Source organism: Danio rerio, chromosome 1 (genome assembly GCF_049306965.1).
Source record: "Danio rerio strain Tuebingen ecotype United States chromosome 1, GRCz12tu, whole genome shotgun sequence".
Taxonomy (NCBI): domain Eukaryota; kingdom Metazoa; phylum Chordata; class Actinopteri; order Cypriniformes; family Danionidae; genus Danio; species Danio rerio.
In genome coordinates, this window is record NC_133176.1 from 56,955,110 (window position 1) to 56,978,417 (window position 23,308).

The following is a 23,308-nucleotide window of genomic DNA, read 5'->3' on the forward strand; positions in this document are numbered from 1 at the left end:
ATCACCCAGCAGGCAGAAGACATCATTATGACGTCAGATTGACGTTGTACCCTAACGTCATGCACGTTGTATTTTGTTTGGAAATGAAAATCGGGTTGACGTCAGAACTCAACATCAGGCCAACGTTAATCTCCAACCTAAAATCAACCAAATATCAACATCTAATTATGTTATAGCTTGACGTTGTGGACGTTGCCACTATGACGTCTATCAGATGTTATATTTGGTTGCCATACCTGATGAATAAATGTCAGTATTTGACGTCAATACGACGCTGGTTTAAGTTGTTGGCTACACGTTGATTCTAGTCACTTTTTAACAAACTAAAATCAACCAAATATCAACTTCAATTGACTTGGTATTGGACATCTAAACAATGTTGTCCTTAGACGCTGGCTAGACATTGATTTTTGGTCACCTGACATCACGACCTGAATCTTATACCTAATATTAACAACTTATGACTTTGTGTGCCTGCAGGGCAATAACTAAACGCAGTACAGAATGTTACGTTTAAACACACACACACATGTACAAATTACATGTTAATGCATCAGATTTTTACAGTGTAATACTCACTCACTACTCTTGAGTACTTTAGAAAGCTCTACTTTTTAATCATACTCTGAGTGACATTTGCAACAGATACTTTTACTCTACTTGAACTATTTTTTTAGGCAAGTAATGGTACTTTTACTGGAGTCTCTTTACCACTGGTGATACATATTAAGATATTGTATATCATTTCAGCAGGTTAAATTAATAGCTCAAATTGGAAAGAATTTACATTATTTTACATTGATGATTAGAGAGATTTTCTAGATTGCATCTGCATTAAATATAATAAACTAATCAAAAGTACTGATAAAATTAGCAGAGCAAAGTTATAAATAAAGAAAACAACAACAACAGTTCTTTTTTGCAGTCTAGCAGCATTCAGGTAATTAAGTAATCAAATAACAGTGTAGTTTTCATTGTGTGTATATATACTACCATTAATATTTGTAAAAGTTAAAACATTATAATTTCTTGTGCATTAATGCTTTAAATGCTTACACAATCAGAGGTCTTAAAAACACAAACACAATCAGCTGTGGTTCCTGGTCAACTGTAATCCTGCCTCAACATTGCAGATCCTGTGATGGGACTTGCAGTTGCTCACATTGCCATACTGATGTTGTAACTATATATAGAGCAGGCCTAGTTTAAGCAACTATAAATGTAATGGGGTAGATTTGAACACAACACTGTTTGTTTTTCAGGATCCAGGAGGACTCAGTGACACCACAACCGTTACAATAACCATTGTTGACAATGACAATCTAAACCCTTATTTTGATCACATCCTCTACAAGGCAACCATTAAGGAAAATGAGGTAGCAGAGAACAAGATCAATGCTTTAAAAACACATGTGTTAAAAAAATAAAACCCTCCATGTCGTTTCTGCTCATGCACAGATCGGACATTTCTCAGACGTCACTCCTGAGGCTATAAAAGCGCAAGATGGCGACACGGGCATCAACGAGCCTGTAGTTTACAGCCTAACAACAGGTACTGTTAAGCCCAAATTTACAATCCACAGAAAACAAAGGTTCTGGACAACACCAAATCATTTCCAAAGTTCTTCCGTAGTTTCATAAAATTTGAGATCAATCAACACTATTGATTTTATTAATGTCAAAGAAAAAAACAATCAACCACACAACACAGTCTCAAAACTCTTAGAGAAAGGAGGGAGTATTTTCTGCATCTGTAGAGCGTCTTTCTACTAACAATGAACTGTATATTTACTTGAAAAAACACCTTGTTGCTTGGAAATATAATGCTGCAGTACTGAAGTGGAGCAACATCGATATCAAGTTTCTGTACTTTGACCTTAACTTGTTTATATGAGTGCTGCACGATCTTTGATCTGAGTAAGAGTTAATACTAACCTAATTTACATTCCAGCCAATCAGAATCAAGGTTTCCTTCAATATGCATTATAGGTGCACATATTCCTAAAATAATATAGCATGTATTGATTCTGTATAAGTTTATTAACTAGTATTACTCCAGCACATGCGTGTGCAGTATAATAATACAATGCACTGATATTTTGATTTGATTCTGATAATGAAAATGCTGTTTATCAACATGGGTGATATGGAGGCTCAGTAGTCAGCACAATCGCCTCACAGCAAGATGGTTGCTGGTTTGAGTCCCGACTGGGTCATTTGGCATTTCTGTGTGGAGTTTGCATGTTCTTCCCGTGTTCATGTGGGTTTCCTCAGGGTGCTCTGGTTTCCTTCACAGTCCAAACACATGCACTATAGGGGAATTGGATGAACTAAAGTGGCCATAGTGTATGTGTGTGAATGAGTGCGTATGGATGTTTCCCAGTACTGGGTTGCAGCTGGAAGAGCATATGCTGGACAAGTTGGCGGGTCATTCAACAGTGGCAACCCCTGATGAATAAAGGGAGTATTTCAACTACTGTCGAAGGAAAATGAATGAATGTTTATCAACATATCTGTTCCAGTTCTTCCAAATGAATATCAGAGCATCTTTGATATCAACCGAGACAGTGGAGTCATTTCTGTGTCAACAGCCCTGGACAGAGAGGAGATTGACCAGATAACCCTGTACATACAGGTATCAGAGCTTTCTTAAAACATTCATGAAAACCATTAGGTTGATGCTCTGATTTCAGCAATCATATTCTTCTTTTAAAAACAGGCAGCTCAGCAGAATGATTCCAGTAAGACGGCCAACGCGGTGGTATCTGTTATTATTGAGGATGTAGATGACAACTCACCCAAATTTGACCAGGAAGAGTACATCATATCTATTCCAGAAAATTCTCCAAAGGATCAGTTTATGCTTCAGACAATAGTCACTGACCTAGACCTGGTATGGTTCCTAAAATCCTCATGATCTATTCATAAAAATAGAAATAGAGAAAGAACCTAAGTTACATCATCCCTAGGGAGGTTTTGTGGGAACATTACGATTCATTCCAGACTCTGTCCCATTTTCCATCAATCCTGATGGAAGTATTCTGGTGAAACATCCTGAAGATCTAGACAGAGAGACTACAGCCAGCTTCAGCTTTCAAGTAACAATGCGACAATATTATTTGATCACAGGGCTCGCAAAATCTAGTAGCCCAAAGTCCCTGGACTTTAGTTTTTTTCAGTCAAGCTACCAAAATCAAGCTATACCGTGTCCAGCAGGGTATCTAGATACCCCACTAGGCATGCTGTTGATAGATCTTGGTAACCTGACTGAAAAAACAATAGCCCCGGGACTACGAGCTACCAGATGTTGTGAGGCCTGCTGGTTCTTTAAACACCACTGCATACATGCATGCTAATTCTGCCTCTAAAATCAAAAGGTTGAAGCACAAGAAAACCCTCCTTCCACCAACAAAGAAACAGCAGATGTGACCATTATCTTGCTGGACCAGAACGACAACAGTCCACAGTTTACAGATTCAGAATATGAGGGCAAAGTTTACGCTGACCAGACTGTTGGAATGGAGGTTGTCAAGGTGATGAATCGTTGCTTTGGCATTAAAAGCCATTTAATTGTTTTCCAGCAATACTTCTGTGTATTTCCATAGATTATGCAACCAATATGTCATTATAAGATGACTACTTAACCACAAACACTTGAAATATTTTGTGAAGTATCTGTAACTAAACACAGATTCATCTTTATGTAAGGTTGAAGCAACAGACCTGGATGAAGGTCCAAATGCAGAAATCAGTTATTTCATTGAGTTCGGAAATGAAAAAGGCTTTTTTGGCCTCAATGAGAAAGATGGGGCGATTACTCAAGTACAAGTAATCCCATTGGTGGAAAATGAAATCCTCGAGTTTGCACTCTACATCACTGCAAGAGACGGTAAGTTTTCACATGTGTTTGTTTTAAAGAAATTTGATGGAGTTAAAATTCATGTAGATGCATTACTGGTGGCTTTATATGCTGAAATTCTTCTCACACCTATAGGAGGCGCTAGAAGCTGGTCAACCCCTGCAATGGTGCATATCCAGGCACTCGGAGAGTCTAATCCTCAATTCCTTCACAAAACCTACCAGGGACAAGTAGAGGAGAATCAAGAAGATGCAGAGATTGTGAAGGTCTGTACAACACAAGTTTCTTTATAAGACTCATACTGTAGGTCTCAAACTCGATTCCTGGAGGGCCGCAGCTCTGCACAGTTTTGCTCCAACTTTAAAGGTGCAGTGGGTGATCTTCCACAATGCTAACAGCTTAGCATAAATCTCTGAATCACAGTCCCTCCCCTGCCGCCTAGAGCCACACCTCCTGAAACACGAGCACTGCAAAAGAACCCTCCCTCATGTGTTAAAAGCGACTAGGGCTTGTCCGGCGGCGTGCAAGCCAAACTGACATGCCATTTCAGAACAAATATTTAGAGTTGCATGGTAAACAATATACGTAGGGAGAGACTAGGCGAAATAGTGGTATTTACTTCTGTTTTGTTGTTTAACCAATTAAAACCTACATCAATACTTGTCACTACTTAATATAGTCTTTTCAATCTTTCATCGAAAGATTTTAGTGGCTGAACAACACTTCTGCAAAGAAATAACCCATTTACAACAACAACATCTAACGTTACATCAGCTTTGCGTGAAGCTAAAACAGTTTTAAAACAGAACATTCCCTGTCTAAGAGAAATCCTTTAGACATGTTGTCATCCTTTCTCCAGCGTGCAATGGTAACTCCAATATTGATTCGGTCAGACTCTATTTAATTGAATTAACATTTTTATGCCTTGTTTTATGCCTTACCCAAAATATAAAAATATATATAAACACATTTAGATCATTTACTGTAATCATCACTATTAGACTGTGGAGAGACTTTCAACCAGCACAACAACAAATGCTTCTGAAGACAATCACCTACTGCACCTTTAATCAAGCACAGCTGATGTAAATAATCAAGATATTCAAAAGAGTCTTGAACACCTCGATTAGTTGAATAAGCTGTGTTTGATTAGGGTTGGAGCAAAACTGTGTAGAGCCGCGGCCCTCCAGGAATCGAGTTTGAGACCTATTTCTTTTATCCTTCACCATAGTTGTTATATGAATCATATATGGGCTTGGAAGGACTTTACAACACATTCAAGCACATGTAAAACTCTGATTAGCTGGTTAATGTGTGTTTAAAGTCTACATGGACCGGAAGTTGCTAAGACTGAAACTGAAACTTTTTTATTTCAATATGTTGATGTACTTCCAACTGAAACGGAATATTAAGTAGGAGGCGGGGCTTTCTTTTTGTGCATCATTCCCTTGTAGCAATCGAAGAGTAAATGGGGTGTGGTTAAGTAAATTGTGTATGAATGTGTCAAGCTGACATCATAGCAGAAGGACCGCCACTCCAAACGCAGAAGTAAATGCTTAGACTTTGATTGAAGATTACCAAAACAAACATTTTGTCTGTTCATTAACTTGAACTGATTAATTGTTTATCTAAACAACAATGTGCCCAAGCAAAATAAACAGTACATTTGTATTTCCTACTTTAAGTTGGGAGGGAGCTAAACCATGCAGGCTAGTGTCTGGGAGTATACCTAGTATACTCCTGCAGTAAACTAATCTAATCAGGAAACGTTGTGTGCTCTCTCATTCACAGGTTAACTTCCTATCTATTGATCCTATTGTTCCGGTAAACTTAACAGTTGAGACTGAAGGTGACAAATTTGCCATAAACAAAGATACAAGAGTTTTATATACCAAAGTCAAGCTAGACTATGAGGAGAAGAGCAGCCACACTGTGTTGCTGTCGATATCGGATGGGACCAACCGGGATGAGGCATCAGTCCTGGTTGAAGTGCTGGACGTCAATGACAACAGTCCAGAGTTTGAAGATCACCCTCCTACTGTCTCCATTTCAGAGAATCACATTGTTGGGGAAGATGTAGCATCAGTAAAAGCCACGGATGCAGATGCAGGATTTAATGCTGAAGTCGTGTACACTCTCCTGGGAGGTGCTGGGAGGTTTAATATTGATCAAGAAACAGGAGTGATAACTCTAGCAGCTTCACTGGACAGGGAAGCCCAAGACGAGTATCATTTAGTGATCACTGTCCAAGATCAGGGTCGTCCGTCACTTTCCACCACCACTGATCTGGGCATCACCGTGACTGACATCAACGACAATTCTCCCATATTTTCCAAACAGCAGTATGAGACCACAATGTTCGAGGATGCTGATGTAGGAGCAGACGTGGTAGTCGTCATGGCAACAGATAAAGATGATGGTGTAAATGCTGTTGTGAGCTTTCACATTGTCAATCAGCAGCCATCTTCAGACACGCCTGTATTCAACATTGATTCTGATTCTGGTTCTGTAACCCTTGCTGGAAAGTTGGATTATAGTAAAGCCAAACGGTATACTCTAGATGTAGAGGGACGAGATGGAGGAAGCCCTTCTCTTACAGGCAGTGCAGTTGTTATAGTGTGGGTAGAGGATGTGAATGATAAACCTCCTGTGTTCAGTAAGGATGAGTATGCTATGTCCGTCTATGAAAACCTTGCGGGTGGAACTGCTTTGGTATCCCTGGAGGTTACAGATGAGGACAAGGTGAGAGATCTCCCAACTACATCTCTTGTGGCAGTCGAGCAAAATCCACTAAAGTAAAGTAATTTAAGAAATCTTTTTCCCATCAATCAGCAGTATAATTCATTCAGGTCTAATTTAGTCCCAAATTTCAATAAAAAATCATTCCCCAATAACACCTCTCCAGGACTAATATCTGCCACTACAAAATCAGTTACTACAGCTAATGCGTCAAATTGACAGATCGTTGTCCATCTGCCCATTACTTCCATTTTATGGAAGTAATTGGTCACTAACATACTACCATTATACTGCATTGAATCAGTTCCTCCACCTGTCACTTCCACCCAGAGCTGTTTGGGTACAACTGATACTTGTGCTCCTGTATCAATTAAAAGGCATGTATGCATTCCCCCAACCTTGCCAACCAAATAGTCCCCTGTCGTTCCCACCTGTGGCTTCTTTACCTCTCCCATCATAGACGCAGTATGAAGAGGGGCGGGCACTTGGTCTACCGCACTCACCCCCTCCCGTTTCCCGACACATATGGGTAATCTTTCTTGAAGTGACGAGTACAGCCACACTCCCAGCAAGCCTCACTCTTCTGCTGGTCCTCTCGGGCACTATCAGTTTTAAAGGTTCTCATATCACGCCGATTATACAAGCTGTCATTCTGTGAAACTGGCCTAGAGGACTCATTCAGTGTCAGATCTTGTATTTTAACCGTGCATTGCAGATTTGACTTCTTGATGCAGCCCTTCTAACATAGTTACTAACGCTTGCAATTGCCCATCACTTACAGTTCCCATACTTTCATTTGTAACGCCACAAACTTTCGCGTTCAGGGGGCTGAGTTCCTTTCAAGGTCTCTAATTAACTCCAATTTGGACGCCAGGTTAATCGCGCCCTCTAAAGTGGCTTAACACCTAACTGCGCAAATTAATTTGTTTATCAGCATTACCTACATTGGCAATAAAATAATCTCAAGTGTATAAATCTGTCGTAGTGCTTTCTACAGAGGGATATGCTTTCATAATTAGATGTCTTCGAAAGTTACCAAACTCCTGTTCCGTTTCAGTCGGCTGCCTCTTACGAGAAGAAAAGCTTACTTGATTCCAGTTAGCACTTTCACACGTCTCTAAGCATTTACCCATTGCTGACTTTAATTGTGAAAAATTTTGACGACCTTCATCAGACAACCCACAAAAAAGATCTCGCGCATGAGCGGAGAGCAACAGGGACATAAACTTTCATTTAAGCTCATCATCCAACTCATTTATCCCCCAGCCATCTCAAACTGACCTGCCCAATCTGACCATTCACATCCTGTGCCTGTAAACGTCTCAGGGATAAAAACAGGATGGGGCGCAGCATTCATCTGCACGAGAACATTAACATTTAATACAGGCATGGTGTTACTGCCGCTCTCACCCTCCGACTGTGGTTCTGATATCCTAAACAAAATGTTGATAAGTTTTCAAATAATCAATTTGATGCTTAACCCCACCACCACTGCCACCAGTGTAATGAACCTTATTGACATTTATGTCTGTCAGAAAAACACCACGCACAATGTTACGTACGAAAGAGACAACGCTTTATTTACTTTAAGAACTAGGGGCAAATTAAATGCGGTAACCAGGGTGAGAGATATAGTTGCCACAGTGAGTTTAACACATTACTACAACAGTGTTTCGGATAGCACCCAACACCTCAATCTACACTGCACACAAAATTAAGGTGCATTCCCTATAATCATATATCCCCCTCACTTGCCTCCAGCTCTAATCACCTTTCACACACATAGCAGTCGCACTCAACATACAACAGGCATAAACACAAATAAAGGTTTTAAAAAGACGTACCTCCACACAGCCATTAAGACCCAGCCAAGGAGAAAGGCACCAGCGTCATCACACAGAGTAGGGAAGAGCCCACTTCCACAATCACAAAGGCCCGCTATAGGATTCATCTGTCTGTAGTCTAAAGGCAGGGCCAGGATACTCAGTTCATTCATAAAATGTGTAGAGAAGGCGGGGCTGGACTCCACAACTCACCCAACACATGACTTGGTAAGGAGAGAGGCTTAGGCAGAGGTAGTGGTCAACTAAACATTTATTATCCACCCCATAACTCGACTATTTCACATACGAAGCCCTGTCTGACTAACTATCTTCATCTCCGGAGGGCATATTGCCCCTGAGAGACAGCCCAACAGAACCCACAACTCATCACCTGGGAGCTTACGTCTCTTTCCTGCACGCCTCATTTTAAGAATCTCATCATAAGCGGTCCACAGGTGAATCCACTGAGGAAAACCACATGGTCCTGAGATCACAACATTCCACAGAATGTGTTTAACAGCTGCCTAGCAATACCTCTTGCCAATACCCAGAACAATCCCAGAGCAATCGTCTGGAAAAAAAAAACTAATCTACAACTAATGTACACAATTGCAAAGGTGCTTCATGTGCAGGTACCCAGCACATCTCGTCTTGCAACTGCATGCTAACTCATAATAACATCTTAGAGCACTCTAACAACAATTTAAGTCTAAGGTTGAGTTCACACTGCACAATTTTAGCTTTAGGTTTTGTAAAATCATTGACAAATAGTCATGCTGTGTGAAAACAACTGTAATTCGACAACTTTGGAAAACTTAGCTTTTTTTTGATACACTTACCTACCTCCTTTCTTTTTATTTAGGATGGGTTCTCTAAGGGTCACTTTATTATGGATAGCGATATCTTTGTTATCAACAGTCAAGGACTTATATCACTCGGGAGAGATGCCACCTTGGATAGAGAAACTAATGACCATTACACGCTAGAGGTGCAAATCTATCATAACTGTTTACAAAATGCTTAGGATGTTCAAATACTCATATTAAATATAATGCTTGCATTTTCAGGTAGTTGCCGTAGACCAGCCTGTTGATGGTTTAAGGTCCACAGCTCAGGTCATCATCACTGTCCTGGACATCAACAACAACAACCCACAATTCCTTCCTCTGCCAGAGCCCATTGAGATTCAGGAAGGCGAATATACGCAGTCATCACCTGGAGAGGTGTGCAAAATTTCAGCAACAGATGCTGATATTGGAGATAATGGACTTTTCAGCTTCTCTACTTCTTCTTACAGCAAATACTTCATTTGCAGTGATGTGAGTACCTAACAATAAAGCATGTGTTGTTTGAAGTTCAGATCGTACTTACTCTTCTTACATTAAAAATTCTCCCCGTTAGGATGGGACTCTACAAGCTATCAGTGAGTTGGATCGAGAGATGCATGATGTCTATGATGTGGTCATCACTGCTGTGGATCATGGGATACCACAGTTAAATGTAATTCACTTTCTTTGTGTGTTCGATTTGCATGACTTGACTGGATACTTCCACAAACATAGCACATTCTAGAAAACACAGACAACAGGATTAACAAACTATGGTTTGAGTTTGTTATAAATTGGATAGCCATCCATGCTTCTGTACATATGCCTACTAGAGTTTAGCTCTAACACTGAACCAGACTTACAGGGTGTTCAGAATTGCTTAAAAACTACAAGTGTGTTGGAGCATTGATGGATCTGAACTGTACTGAAAAGTTGCTCCCCTAATCAGGATTGACAGCTTACTCTAAAGCAGAGGTATCCAGTCCTGCTGTGGTAGAGCTAATATCATGCACTTTTAAGCTCCCTTTATTAATAAACACATCTGGACCAATAACTCAAGGTCTTGGTAAGCATATCAGGAACTTCCAAGAGTGTCAAGACAAACTGGATTAAAAATCTGGATCCCGAGGACAACGTTTTTGCTCTAAAGTGCAAGTAGGCAACCCTGCTCATGTAAAGAAACCTTCAAGAAGAGTTTAACTCAAAACTTAATCTGAAATCCTTCAACAAGGTGTTCAATGATTACCAGAAAGTTACAGAATGTTTGATCAATGTTGGAGCTAAACTCTGCAGGCATGTAGATCTCAAGGGCCAAGAGTAACCTAGCTGCAGCAATGGTTTTTTTTTTTTGGATGTCTTCCTCACACTTGACTGACAAGTTTCGGGTATTGGAGTCTATATTAACAAGCTAACATGTTGAATAAAGTCTACTTGATTAGGATGAGATTCAAGATGGTTCCTTGTGTGCCAATCAAAGAACAGGGTTGTAAAACACTGCTGTATCCAACTGCCTATCTGCAATTCAACTTTTCAACAATTCAGCAAAGATAAAATGTTTTCTTTGGTTGATTTCCCCTCAGAATATGACCACAGTGAGGGTCAGTATCACAGATGTCAATGACAATGCTCCAGTCTTCAGCTCGGAGACTTACAGCAGAAGTATTCTGGTTAGAGACGCAAAGGTTGGAGAGTTGCTGCTGACAGTCTCTGCCACAGATAAAGATGCTGGAGACAATGCACTTATTACCTACAGGTAAACACAAGCTTTATTTTCACAATCAAGACATCAGATAAGATTCCTATTAAAGGTATAAATATTTTTCAGAAACAATAAAGGAAACCTGATGCATTAATATCATCTTTCTGTAGTTTCTCTGAGGTTTCCTCTATTGTTGCACTGGATGCTGAAACAGGCGACATCACTTTGACCTCTGACCTTAGTGAGGTCACAGAAGACACACTGCTAACCCTTAGTGTTATAGCAACAGATCATGGAGCAACACCTTTATCTGATGAAGGTTTGGATTTAGTTTGCTCAAATTCTTTAGGGAATCTGGTATTAAATCAACATATGAAGTAAACAACACTTATTACAAAGAGTTAGTTCAAACTGAGAACATTCCATGCGCAATATTTAAATCATACCTGAAGAACGTCTAAGCTAACATCTTTGTTCTCTCTGTAGCCGAAATCTTGATCCACTTCAAAATTGCTGAGAGTGTGTATTTTGAGAGTTCCTCCTACAACTTCATGATCAAGGAGAATGAACCCGAGGAGACAATAGTAGGCACGGTCAAGGCATTAACAGGGAGTCCACTGGTTACAGTCAACTATAACATGAAGTCACACGAGGACGTCTTCTCTGTGGATGCTGAGGGAACCATAAAAGCTCTAAAACTACTTGACAAGGAGGACGTGGAGTGGTACATCCTCACTGTAGAGGCTATAGACTCCAGAACTCCTCCGAACACTGCAGAGACAACGGTATCATTCTCAGTACAAACTCACGCCATGAACAAACTCTATAGAAGCATGCAAGTGCAACAATCATTTTGGCATCAACATGCCTTCTTTTAGTTATTAAAGTGCACTGCAAAAATACCTTTCTTACTTAGAGTTTAGGTCTTGTTTTTAGTCCAAATATCAACAAATTCTAAGATCAAGACAAAAAACATTGTCGTGTTTTCAGAAATAAAGGCCCAAAATCTGGCATTAGTGTAAAAATAATAATCTTGTTTATCCTTTAAACATAAAGTTATTTTGCTTACCCCAATTGCAGATTATTGTGCTTGTTTTAAGAAAACACTCACTTTTTTGACATATATTTTTTTTTAAAACAAGACACTATTTTTTGCTTGTCTATAAAATGCTTCTTGATTTAAGAATTCTTTGATATTTCGACTAGAAACACAACAAAAACTTGGAGCTTTTTTACAGTCAGTGTATCTATGGCAAGTTCGCCTCTATTGAAGTTTTATACCATCAATTTGTTGTCAAAGCCATGCAAATGTGTAATTTCTTTTCAGCTGACAGAGGGTGTCAGAGGGTGTTTGTTGTCTCGTCTGTCATCAGATTAATTATTCTGTTCTATGTGTGTGAGGCTAATGTGTTTTGTTTGTATAAACATGGACAAACGATCTCAATTAAGGAGATTTGACTCCTGGGTCTTTGAAGACTAAGGTGTTATCTATGTGCCTGGGTTTACCTGTGGCTATGTGTCCGTGTAATGCTCCGAACAATGGTAATCAACTTTTATAATTGTGTTGCAAAATTTTAGTCCTGTCTTAGCAGGGAGCCAGCATAAGAATGTGAACATGAGGTGTGTTCCGGCTCAAATTGATTCCATATAATATCTTTTACGGAGCATGTTAAGGTGCAATGTTCAAAGCTGGATCCTGTAAAAAATGCATTTTCATGGTTAATTTAATTATCACACTCTATACTCCTGTTTGTAGTTCAAACTGCAGCTATACAGGGGATAGCAGAGTTTTCTACTTTTGGAGATCAAAGAAACAAATATCATGAATTTCAACATAGTTAATTCCATTTTCATACAGGACATGTGGTTTAACATGTGTATAGTATAAAAACAAATTTAAAAATGCCACCAGGATTCTTAACAATAGAGTCTTTTGCTATTGTTCTTGCAAGGATAATGCATTGAAGTTTATTTTTGCCTCTAGGTAACCAGGCTTTTAGTCCCATTGCTATTAAACAATTTGGGAAGATTTTAACTATGAGATCTTTTTGTGTCTCTGTTTCATTTAACATGTAAATTTACATCTTTGTTGAAGAAAGATGTTTTGTGAAATCACATAGCCTCCTAGAATGCTGAATCCATTGATAAGATCAGCTGTGGATAATTGTTATTCTGATGACTGATCAAAGACTTTTTTCAGAGGACTCACTGCAGGTGAGGTGTTAGCACCACAGGGGTTCTTGCTTTGAGATGCAAGATGGGAGACTTTTGGCCTCAGGTTATGGCCTAACCTTTTGTTGCCCTCATTTGTATTTGTTTGATGTGGACCGGATCTGGAGTGTTCTTTGTTATTGGTCCGCCTAAGATGAGAACAAAAGCAGAGAGAACCATTTTTAGAATTTTCATCAGTTTCAAATTCAATCATGTGGAATTAATGTTAATGCATCATCTTGCAATATTAATTCTGGAAGCCACATGATGTTGCTGGTCAGATGTGAATTGCTGTTGTTGATTTCAGCATATTGTGAGTGTGTAACACCTGTTTACACAGTCTGCTGTATTCTGAGCATTATCTCCCAGTTCCGCTGGGGACATTTTTCTGAATCAATCAATGATTTTTCATTAATTTCAGTTCACAATCTAATGGGCCGATACCCATAGTTCATTTTTTGCTCTCATTAACAGTCAGATCTGTTGGCAGAAATCATTTCACCCTTTTGGTGTTCTCTGCTTAACGGTTGTCATTTTATGGTGTGACTCACAGGTTAGATCTTTTGACCCATAAAAACTTTGGTAACTCTGAATGTTATCATATCCATCCCCCTTTCATTATTTTTCTGGTGAGTTTAATTCTCTGATCAAATTTTAATTGTAGGTGGTGTTTTTCAGCGAGGATTTTATTGGTTTACAATCAGTTATGCTATAGTAGTTCTGTCAGTGTTTTCATTAAGCATAAAGAAAGCAAACCTCCTCAAGGTGAATGTTTCACCCTTGGTCTTTAGTGCCATGATTGGCGATTATAATATAATGTTCATTATTGTTTATTCCTAATGTAATTATATTATATTAAAATAGTAAATATTAAAATTTAATTATATCTGGTCTCTGGAGAGTGTTTTTAGAACAACAGTGCATTTTAGCTTAATGCTTTTATCTTGTGATCAGGGTTGTGTTTGCTTGTAAGTTGCATGGAGAACAAAAGGGTCAGCAAAGGCTTGTGGCCAAATGGAATAATGTTATTGTTTTATGCAAATACAGCAAACACATTCCGAGCATCTTATTATCACTGAGGTGAGATTTCTCTGCTCTCTGTCAGGACATTTGAATATGAAAAGGTTTGAGCCATCAGGAGGTCTAAGGGCTGATTTAAAGTTAAAATCTTAGAATTTCTTTTATATTTAGTCTGTTTTGAGATTAAATTAAAGTATAGTGGATATTTTACACTGTAAACCCTAATGCTGTAACTAATTAATTGAATTGAGCTCTATTAACTTAAATCCTTAAAATTCGTTTATCTTAATTAACCTTAATGAGTAAAAAATGCTATCAGCTGGGTGATTTAAGTATTTAAAGTTGAAAGAAATTAAAGCAATTAAGTTAATTGGTATTAAAATGTATGAGCTAGGTGACTAAGTATTTAAAGTTTGGAAAAATTAAAATAATTAAGTTAATTGCAATTAAAATGTATAAGTTGAGTAACTTGGGTATTTTAAGTTAGTTGAATGTTTCTGTTCACTTAAAATAGATAATTTCATAACTTAAAAAATTTGACATAACTGATAGCCTCAAAATTTTTTGAGTTTTGTCAACTTATTCGGGATTACAGTGTAGTTGATCAGCATCATATTTAAATTTATCACCATTAAATTTAAATGGCAAATTTCTGATTTGTAAAGGCAGAGTTTTCATTAGAGCTTATTTGTCTTTTTGCAATCAAATCATTCTGTTCTGCTCACCTTTATTTTTCACATGCAAATGCCTTAAACAGACTGTTGTTATTAATCCAATTTAAAAGTTTACAATTGTTTTTAAATCTTAAACCATTTTTTTCCTGTTTTCCTTTTTTCCATTTTTCTCTTTTTTATAAAACAGTAGATTTAAAACAATGGATAGTTTTTGATTTAAACTTTTAGGATCTAATTTATGACTCTCCACTGAGTCCCAGAATATAATTTGGATGATGTTATTCCAATTTTAAGCTTCAACTCTTGCTGCCTAGCAGACAAAGAGATTTCAGAGCAAGGGATGGCATTTATCTATACTGCTGCTATCATGTCCCTGATAATCAAAGTGGTTTTGTCTAATTCTCAACCCCACCGGATAACGCATTCCGGTCTAACATTTTTGAGCATTTCCGACTCATTCTATCAATGTGTTTATATAGGGTGCGTCCAGCTTTCCCTCAACATTTCTAATAGGCAAAGAAGAATTGACTTACCACAGCAGCTGAAGATAGAATAGAAGATCCAAACCTCTGAAGATAGAATAGAAGATCCAAACCTCTTGGTTGATATAAATCCATTTTGTGCTGGAAAGACGTAACTCGCCTGAGTTGGGAGATCACGGAGATGGGTCACCATTTTGTAGGGTCCAGCCAGTTGGTCCAATGACGGTATCCAATGGTGGATGAAGGTTCACTGCATGTTCGGTCTTTCCAGTGCACAATGTTGATTTATATTAAACTTAACTCATATCTGACTCCAATTTTAGTATGAGATGGTTTAGAATATTAATATGTTTATCCTCGTTTTATCTGACTCCAATTATAAAACATTGATAAGATTATTTTGTTTCCTTTCACATTAATTTAGATTATGATTGAATATTCTCTTCGGTTCATCATTTTATGTTATTCTCGTTCATTGGGATCTCTATAACATCCTGAATCTTGTACCGGCCGAGTATACAATTTCTTAAGCACAAGCATGTCAGTCTTGGTCACTAAACAGGGGCGATTGACCGCTATCCTAAAAAGGCAGAACCCTACTTACTCAGATTAGGATATTTTTTATGCGGTCCCCATAGGTCTGCTACCTCCTAAATCAGACAGAGCTATTTAGTCATATAACGATCATTACTATAGAATTAAGCAGACCAGTCGTACTTAAACTAGTAGTAACTTTGAATAATCACTATACTATCTAAATAGTATTAAAAGTTTATCGGGTGAAGGACTATCCCCTTAGATATCCTTTTATACATGAATAAATGCCAATTTGTTAGTCGGAGCTCTAGAGACATCGTGTAACGTGCCGCAATGCTCCGTCTACCGTGTTCTAGTCCGCTACTAACCTGAACAGGGGCTTGTGGTGCTATGAAATTACCACAATCTACTAAAGATAATAACACGAACTCTGTTTGAATCATTCAAAACATAACAATTTATTAGTCAGGTAAATGTATTATGCCAATTCAATCAGTCAATTCATAAATGATCAATACAAAACATCAAATTATCAAAGATAAATCCAAGATGAAAAAGATGCATACCTGACTTTGAAATATACATAACATGGGGCAGACCCCATGTTATGGGCTGATCTGGTTAGGCAGAATCGCGCTGAGTCCTTCTTAGGCCTTACCTTAAATAATCCAAGAATTCCCTCAAGGAAGGGGGTGTGAACAAAAGGCATTCACACTTAGTGGTACACCCCTCTCAGTGGTTCAAAAGATGCCTGAAGTTATATATTTATTGTTCTGATTATGTCTAATTCTGAGAGAATGAGACCATTGTACCAATCGCACTGAGACATTTCAAATGATATCAAACATGATAGTTAAAGTCAGTTTGGTTAATTCTAGAACATTCAAACATTGAAATGACCATATGTGTGAGTTGGGGGGATGAAGCAGACTCAGATGCAAATGCAGCAGGAACTGGTTTTTCCCGCATTCCTCTCTGGTGGGTTGTGAAGTCACCAGTCTCTGTTTTCAGCTCATGTTTTGAATTGTCAAAGATATCAGAATATTTGCAATATTTCAATTCTTACAGTGCATGAGGCTGTCAATTTGTCTAAGACAGTAATTGACCCACAGCAATTGTATTTAATGGGGCAGTATGCGCCATAAAAGCAGCTCATGAGATTTATCAAGTAATTTGTTTTTGTTCACATACTTGTATAGAATGTGTTTCGGAATGTGTCTAAGTCTTTCTCTTCCAGCATCTCAAAGTCAAAGTTTCTTTTCTTAAAACAAAGCTGACCTTTAACATTTTGACTTCTTTCAGGTCAGTGTTGAGGTTGAGAATGTGAATGAGGCTCCTGTATTCGACGCTGAAAAATATACAGCGAGCATTTTCAATATTGCTCCATACAAATTCCCTATAGTAAAAGTCCAGGTAAGTGTATAAGTGTATGGGTGCTTTTCAAAACTGGACAGTTATATTATGCATAGTGGCATTTACTAAGGCATCTCTGCTTACTCATACTTACTACAGTGTGAATTCATAGAACATTCCTAGAACATGGTAGAACCTTCCTAGAACACCATAGAACATTCCTAGAACACCTCAGAACATTTTCAGAACCAAGAACATTTCTACACCTCAGAACGAAGAGCATTCATAGAACACCATAGAACCTTCCTAAAACACCTCAGAACATTCCCAGAACCAAGAAAATTCCTAGAACACCTCAGAACATTTTCAGAACAACCAAGAACATTTCTACACCTCAGAATATTCCTAGAACCAAGAACATTCATAGAACACCATGGACCATTCCTAGAACACCTCAGAACATTCTTAGAACAACCAAGAACATTCATAGAACACCTTTTAACATTCCTAAAACACCCTAGAAGATTCCTAGAACACATTAGGAACTGCATAGCAACCTTTTATCAACAGTAATGCAGTTTATGCTATATATGCATTGTTCGCTACATGTACCTCAGTGGTTGGATGCTATGTATCCCTTAGGCATCAGACCCTGATGTGGATGAGAGCTTGGAACTGCAGTATTCACTGGTGAAGCCCACTACTGTACTGGATATTGAGGCAAGCACTGGTCAGCTCTACGTTCTGGATGTGTCCAGTATTGTAGACTTTCTGGTCACCTATGAGGTTAAAGCCACTGATAAAAATGGACTTTTCACGATGACGACAGTAGAGGTAAGCAGAAACAGGAAGAGAAAGAGAATGCTTTGACTGTATCAGTACTGCTTAAAACAGCATAAAAAGAGCATGACATGCCATTTAATTAGGTAAGGAGGAAAAATACAGGTCAATTATTCCAAGGATTGAGTCCATATGCTTGTCACCTACAGGTACACATGAAAGAAAGCCGGTATGGTAACAGCGTCACTGTCATCTCTATAAATCAGCCTGTGTACAAAGTGGAAAAGATGATACCAGAGATAGAAGAGTGAGTCATTTCTGTTCATTACTGAAATATTGTTTTAGTGAGGCATTCAATTCAATTCAATTCAGCTTTATTTGTATAGCGCTTTTAGAATGTACTGTAGATTGTGTCAAAGCAGCTTCACATAAATAGTCATAGTAACTGGATCAGGGTTCAGTTTTTAGTGTTTAAGTTCAGTTCAGTTTAGCTCAGTTCAGTGTGGTTTAAAGTCATTACTGAGAGTCCAAACACTGAAGAGCAAATTCATCAATGCGTAGCTCTACCGATCCTGAATCATGCAAGCCAGTGGCGACAGCGGAGAGGGAAAAAAAGATTCACCGATAGGAGAGTGAAGAAAAAAAAATCTTGAGACAAACCAGACTCAGTTCGGCACGACCATTTTAATTTCTCCACTGGCCAAAAGTCACAAGTCTTGTGCAGAGCTGCAGTCTCAGCAGTGGAGGCATGACAAGAGCATTGCTGAAGCTAATTGTACTGTGTATTCAAAGAGAGAAAGTGGATTTTTGAAGAAAGATAAATACAAAAATAAATGTACGCATTGTTTTACTCACCCTCGATGGTATTCCAAACGTGTGTGCTGCCATTTTCCTACATTACTTGCATGCAATATTTCCAAATTTCTTAAGTCACATAATCATTTTGTCTGTTAAACAAACTGACATTTAGACCAAACATTTCTAAAATGTTTATTTTAAGAGCTGTTTACTGATTTACAAATTAGACAGAATTTTGCTTTGGTATTTTTATACCAAACATACTCGAATAGTGTGTTTCTTTCCTCAGTTCCATGAAGACAGCTTTTGGCTGGACTGTGAAAATCCTCAGTGTGACAGCAGATGGTGGGAATAAAATACGGATTAATTCTCGAAAATCTACAGACAAGACCTACATTAGCTTTATCGCAATGGACTCCAGTGGCAGCATCATTGAAGCAGATGAAGTAAAAGAGTGAGTCGAACTAATATCCATCATTTGTAACAAACAAATCAAAGCATATAAGGATGCTAAACATGTGGAAAAGTTTTAGTAACAAACTAGTTGAAAACAAAAACTCTTATAATGGTTAAAGTCAATAGTTTGATGAGCAGAGCTGACTTGATGCTCTTTAAAATTAAAGGTCCTCACGGGCATTGATATATTCCTGAATAACGTGGTTAAAACTGATTTTATTTCCTTTATTTAAAAATAAAATATCTCTAACTGCTGTCAAGTCTATTGATTTAGCATCATGATTGTACAAAGATACAGGTACAGGTTCTGATATTTGCAAAGCATACAGTGAAGAATTAATTACATTTAAATTAAGCCTTTTTATAAACATTTAAATTGTTTTTTTGTTTTTTTACAAAAGTGGTTCATTTTTGTGATGCAAAGCAGAACATTTGCATCAATACTCGTATTAGGTTTCATTTCAGAAATCATTTTAATGATTAAGGAAAATGTGTTATTATAACTATCAGTTTTAATAAAAGTTAATAAAATAAAGGTTCATAAATGTGCTGTTGTGACCATATTTGATCAATCAAAAGTACCATTAATAATACCTGAATTCATCAAAGATGAATTAAATTGATCAAGATCAGTAAATAAATGTATAATGCTGCAACTGATGCCATTTTAAATGGCATATATACACCTGTTCTATACACGGTTTTAGGTTGACAATGTTACAGGACAGTATTCAAACTATTTTCACTTCCACAGGAAAATCTACACTGAGCATCATGTTTTAGCATCTGAACTGGAGAAGATTTTTGGTACCGAAGTGAAAATCCAAGTGGAGGACAGTTCTGGAAACTTTGAAGGTTTCAGTGAAGAAGTCGTCATTACTCTAGCTGTTCTCCTGTCTTTGACCATTTTGGCAGCTGGGGTGCAGCTGACTGTCTGTATTATCAAGTAAGTTATAAAATTGCTCGTAAAAATTAAAGAAACACTTAAACAACTCAATCTAACTCTAACTCTGGATGACAAACATGCGGTCTAGTGTTTTTTATTTAAATTTTTTATGTAAATATTTGCATGATTCTTTGTTTTGCTTCTTTAATTGATTGAATGTTACAGTATATACTCAGGCTGAGCCTTATATTCTGCATGCACAACCAGTAGCTAAACAATTTTGAATATTGTAATTCAGATAACATTTAGAATATTTTAGATAACCATAATTAATACAGCTTCCCCCATCTCATGTTTTAGGAAAAACTTTTATAACAAACAAAAGAAAATGGAAAGAGAAAAATCGGACAAACTCAGTATTGAGATGCCTGTAAATTTTTGGTAAGTGCTTACAAATGTTAAAGATTAGCAGACCGTGTCTAGTTTAGACATATCGGTCTTACGTTTAAAATTCAAATTAGACTAATGATTTTTTTGAGATGATTTTAAAATGTTAAGGCCAATCTTAAAGAAAATATTAGATGACTACCTTGTAAAACTTGTTAAAGCAGTTTACAAACAACAATAAAATGTGCAGTTGGTTTGTTTTGACATGTTTGCCTAAACACGGCTTTCCTCTGTTCAACAGAAAACCAGGATTGAGAGAGGTAAAACACCTGCTATAATGACAAATCACAATATTAGTCTTTTTTTTATCAATATTTGTCATTTTTTTTATTTTTGCTCCATGTCATGTGTGTTTTACAGGTTTGACAGAATGGATGAATGACACTGATTTCAGTAAAAGCAGCATCTCTGAGCTCTGATCCAGAGCATCTCAAAGTGCGATAAGACTTCATAGGTTTATGTCTTGATTATGATGCACATTTATGGAATATGGTACATGAAGCCGCATCACTGCCACTTTATAATGAACTGAAATGATATTTTTATATAAATATAATTTTTATATTGAAAAATAAAGCTGTTAAGATTGAGTTACTGTAACCCCTACAGAAAAACATGGTACAGTGGTAAGATCATGTTGCTGATTCTCAAGGAATACAAAAAAAAAACCCTGCCAAATGTATATATATATATATATATATATATATATATATATATATATATATATATATATATATATATATATATATATATATATATATATATATATGTAAAAGTTGTTAGTAGAATTGTATTTTTTTTAATATAGTCTGTGTTTTTTTATTATTTAAATTTGCCTTTAATTTGCTGAAACTGTCTGTAATGAACACATGTAGCTTTATTAGATAAAGCACAGTCAAAAATACACGCAGGATCAAACACCAGTGAAGGAAAATGTCCAAGAGTTCAAAAACATTGGAAAAAATAATAAACCAGGATAATCATAAAATGTGAGGAAAACTGAAAGTTGCTACCTAGGATTATTGGAAATAAAATATAAGAGTCGACCTCTGGTGGTGAGTGTGATGAATGACAAAGACTGTATTCATAACATCAAACAGTACAAATGAGGAGTATGACGATATTTAAATTACATCAATTATGAAGGAATTTAGGTGCTTGTCTTGGTTATATTAATGATGATGGTTTGGTTTGAAAATTCCTAAAAAACACACACATATATAAAATGATATATAATTGCTACTGCAGCTAATGCATTTTATTTATTGTATTCTGAGTAAAATGGTGAAGGTTTTCTGTATTTTTAATAAAGAAATGTTACACAGTCCCTATAATCTCATTTCATAAATTGCGTTGTCTGTCTATCAAAGGTACATAAAATACATTAATGATCTCTCGGCTTCCTTACACTTGAGGCTAGTGTTGCTGTTTGTGTGTGAAAAAGATCAGCTAATTCATAAAGCACTAAATCACTCGAGCGGGAGTTATTATAAATATAGTTAGCACTTTTTTCTGAACTCACACAAACACCTTCATTATATATACAGATGTTCTTTCAGGAATGAAGACATTGCAATGTCTCATTGAGTTGTGTTAATCCACAACAGTGACTTCCCAAACGATCATTAAGCTTGAGAGCTAATATATAAGGATGCTAAATGCTCATTTGAATTTGCATCCCTATTGGTATTTAATAATAAAATGGGATTGGGGGATTTTTCCCATCAATCAAAAGGGATCAAGGTTTTATTTCACAATCAATCAATCAATCAATCAATCAATCAATCAATCAATCAATCAATCAATCAATCAATCAATCAATCAATCAATCAACCAACCCCAACCAATTAGCCAATTAACCACAACAAACCAACCACAACCAACTAACAGAGTAAAAAGGTTTAATGAAATGATCACATTGGTGTATAATTATTGTTTTCGTAAATTTTTAAATCTGTGATGTAAAATGATTGACGTAAGATCCGTTTTCAATTTTATATAAATTGCCTTTAAAGTGAATGACCTTTGATTTGTTCTGTGATGTCACTTAAATGTTGGCGTTATATATCTATTGGTTCTGATAAAAGGCTCTAAACTAGTGAATGATAAGATAATCATTGATTAATTGTTGGCAGCAGCAACACCGAATAAGCGATATCGAGTTGACCAGCACTGCAGGGTGTGAATTACCCATTGTTGTCATGTATCTTTACAGCCTGTTCAGTTGCAGGTCAAAGTCCAGCATAAAGCTTTACAGATTTATTACAACCGATGAGTGGCTGCTATTAAAGCAGGAGTAAAGTTACAGCCAAACCCTGACTGGATGCTCACATCACAGCATCTTCCACATCCTAAAGAGCTTTAGTTTAATACACTGTGAAAAATATGTTGGGTTGTTGTAGTCCAGCATTGGGTCAAATATAATAAAAAAAAAACCCTGCTTACCCTGTAAAAAAAATTACTTTTTTTTTTTTTTTAGTTAATTTCAACTTCCATCAATCAAACTGACTAAAAATATCAAGTTAATCCTTGTAATACTTGAAAAATGTAGTTAAAACTGAATTAACATATTGAAATAAGTTAAAGCAACATAAACATATTTGTTGTCTAGACTTTTTGTCATTAGATTTTCTACAGAGAAGGATTAATCTTTTGAATTAAATTTAAATTACATGGTTTAACCCAGTGGTTGAATTTGTCCATATTTGAATGAAAAT

General features: G+C 37.0%; 1 protein-coding gene across 1 annotated transcript; it reads left to right on the plus strand.

The window, feature by feature from the left end:
* The first annotated feature begins 1,208 nt into the window (after positions 1-1,208).
* LOC110439714 (protocadherin Fat 4-like) lies at positions 1,209-20,973 on the plus strand. The gene is made up of 22 exons (XM_073909090.1): positions 1,209-1,376; positions 1,459-1,552; positions 2,523-2,635; positions 2,720-2,893; positions 2,970-3,098; positions 3,378-3,533; positions 3,709-3,889; positions 3,995-4,125; positions 5,651-6,601; positions 9,284-9,409; positions 9,489-9,740; positions 9,823-9,921; positions 10,829-11,001; positions 11,118-11,266; positions 11,434-11,732; positions 17,174-17,284; positions 17,867-17,944; positions 18,214-18,311; positions 19,092-19,256; positions 20,013-20,204; positions 20,505-20,585; positions 20,952-20,973. Exons 4-22 carry the CDS (start codon positions 2,861-2,863, stop codon positions 20,971-20,973), a joined length of 3,426 nt encoding a protein of 1,141 aa, XP_073765191.1. The 5' UTR covers positions 1,209-1,376; positions 1,459-1,552; positions 2,523-2,635; positions 2,720-2,860.
* Positions 20,974-23,308: the final 2,335 nt, after the last annotated feature.

Coding starts and splice junctions, on each gene's coding strand:
- LOC110439714 (XM_073909090.1), top strand. CDS start 2,861: ATGCTTCAGACAATAGTCACTGACCTAGACCTG. Junction 9,410..9,488: donor ATGACCATTACACGCTAGAG/GTGCAAATCTAT, acceptor TTGCATTTTCAG/GTAGTTGCCGTAGACCAGCC. Junction 17,945..18,213: donor CTACTGTACTGGATATTGAG/GCAAGCACTGGT, acceptor TGTCACCTACAG/GTACACATGAAAGAAAGCCG.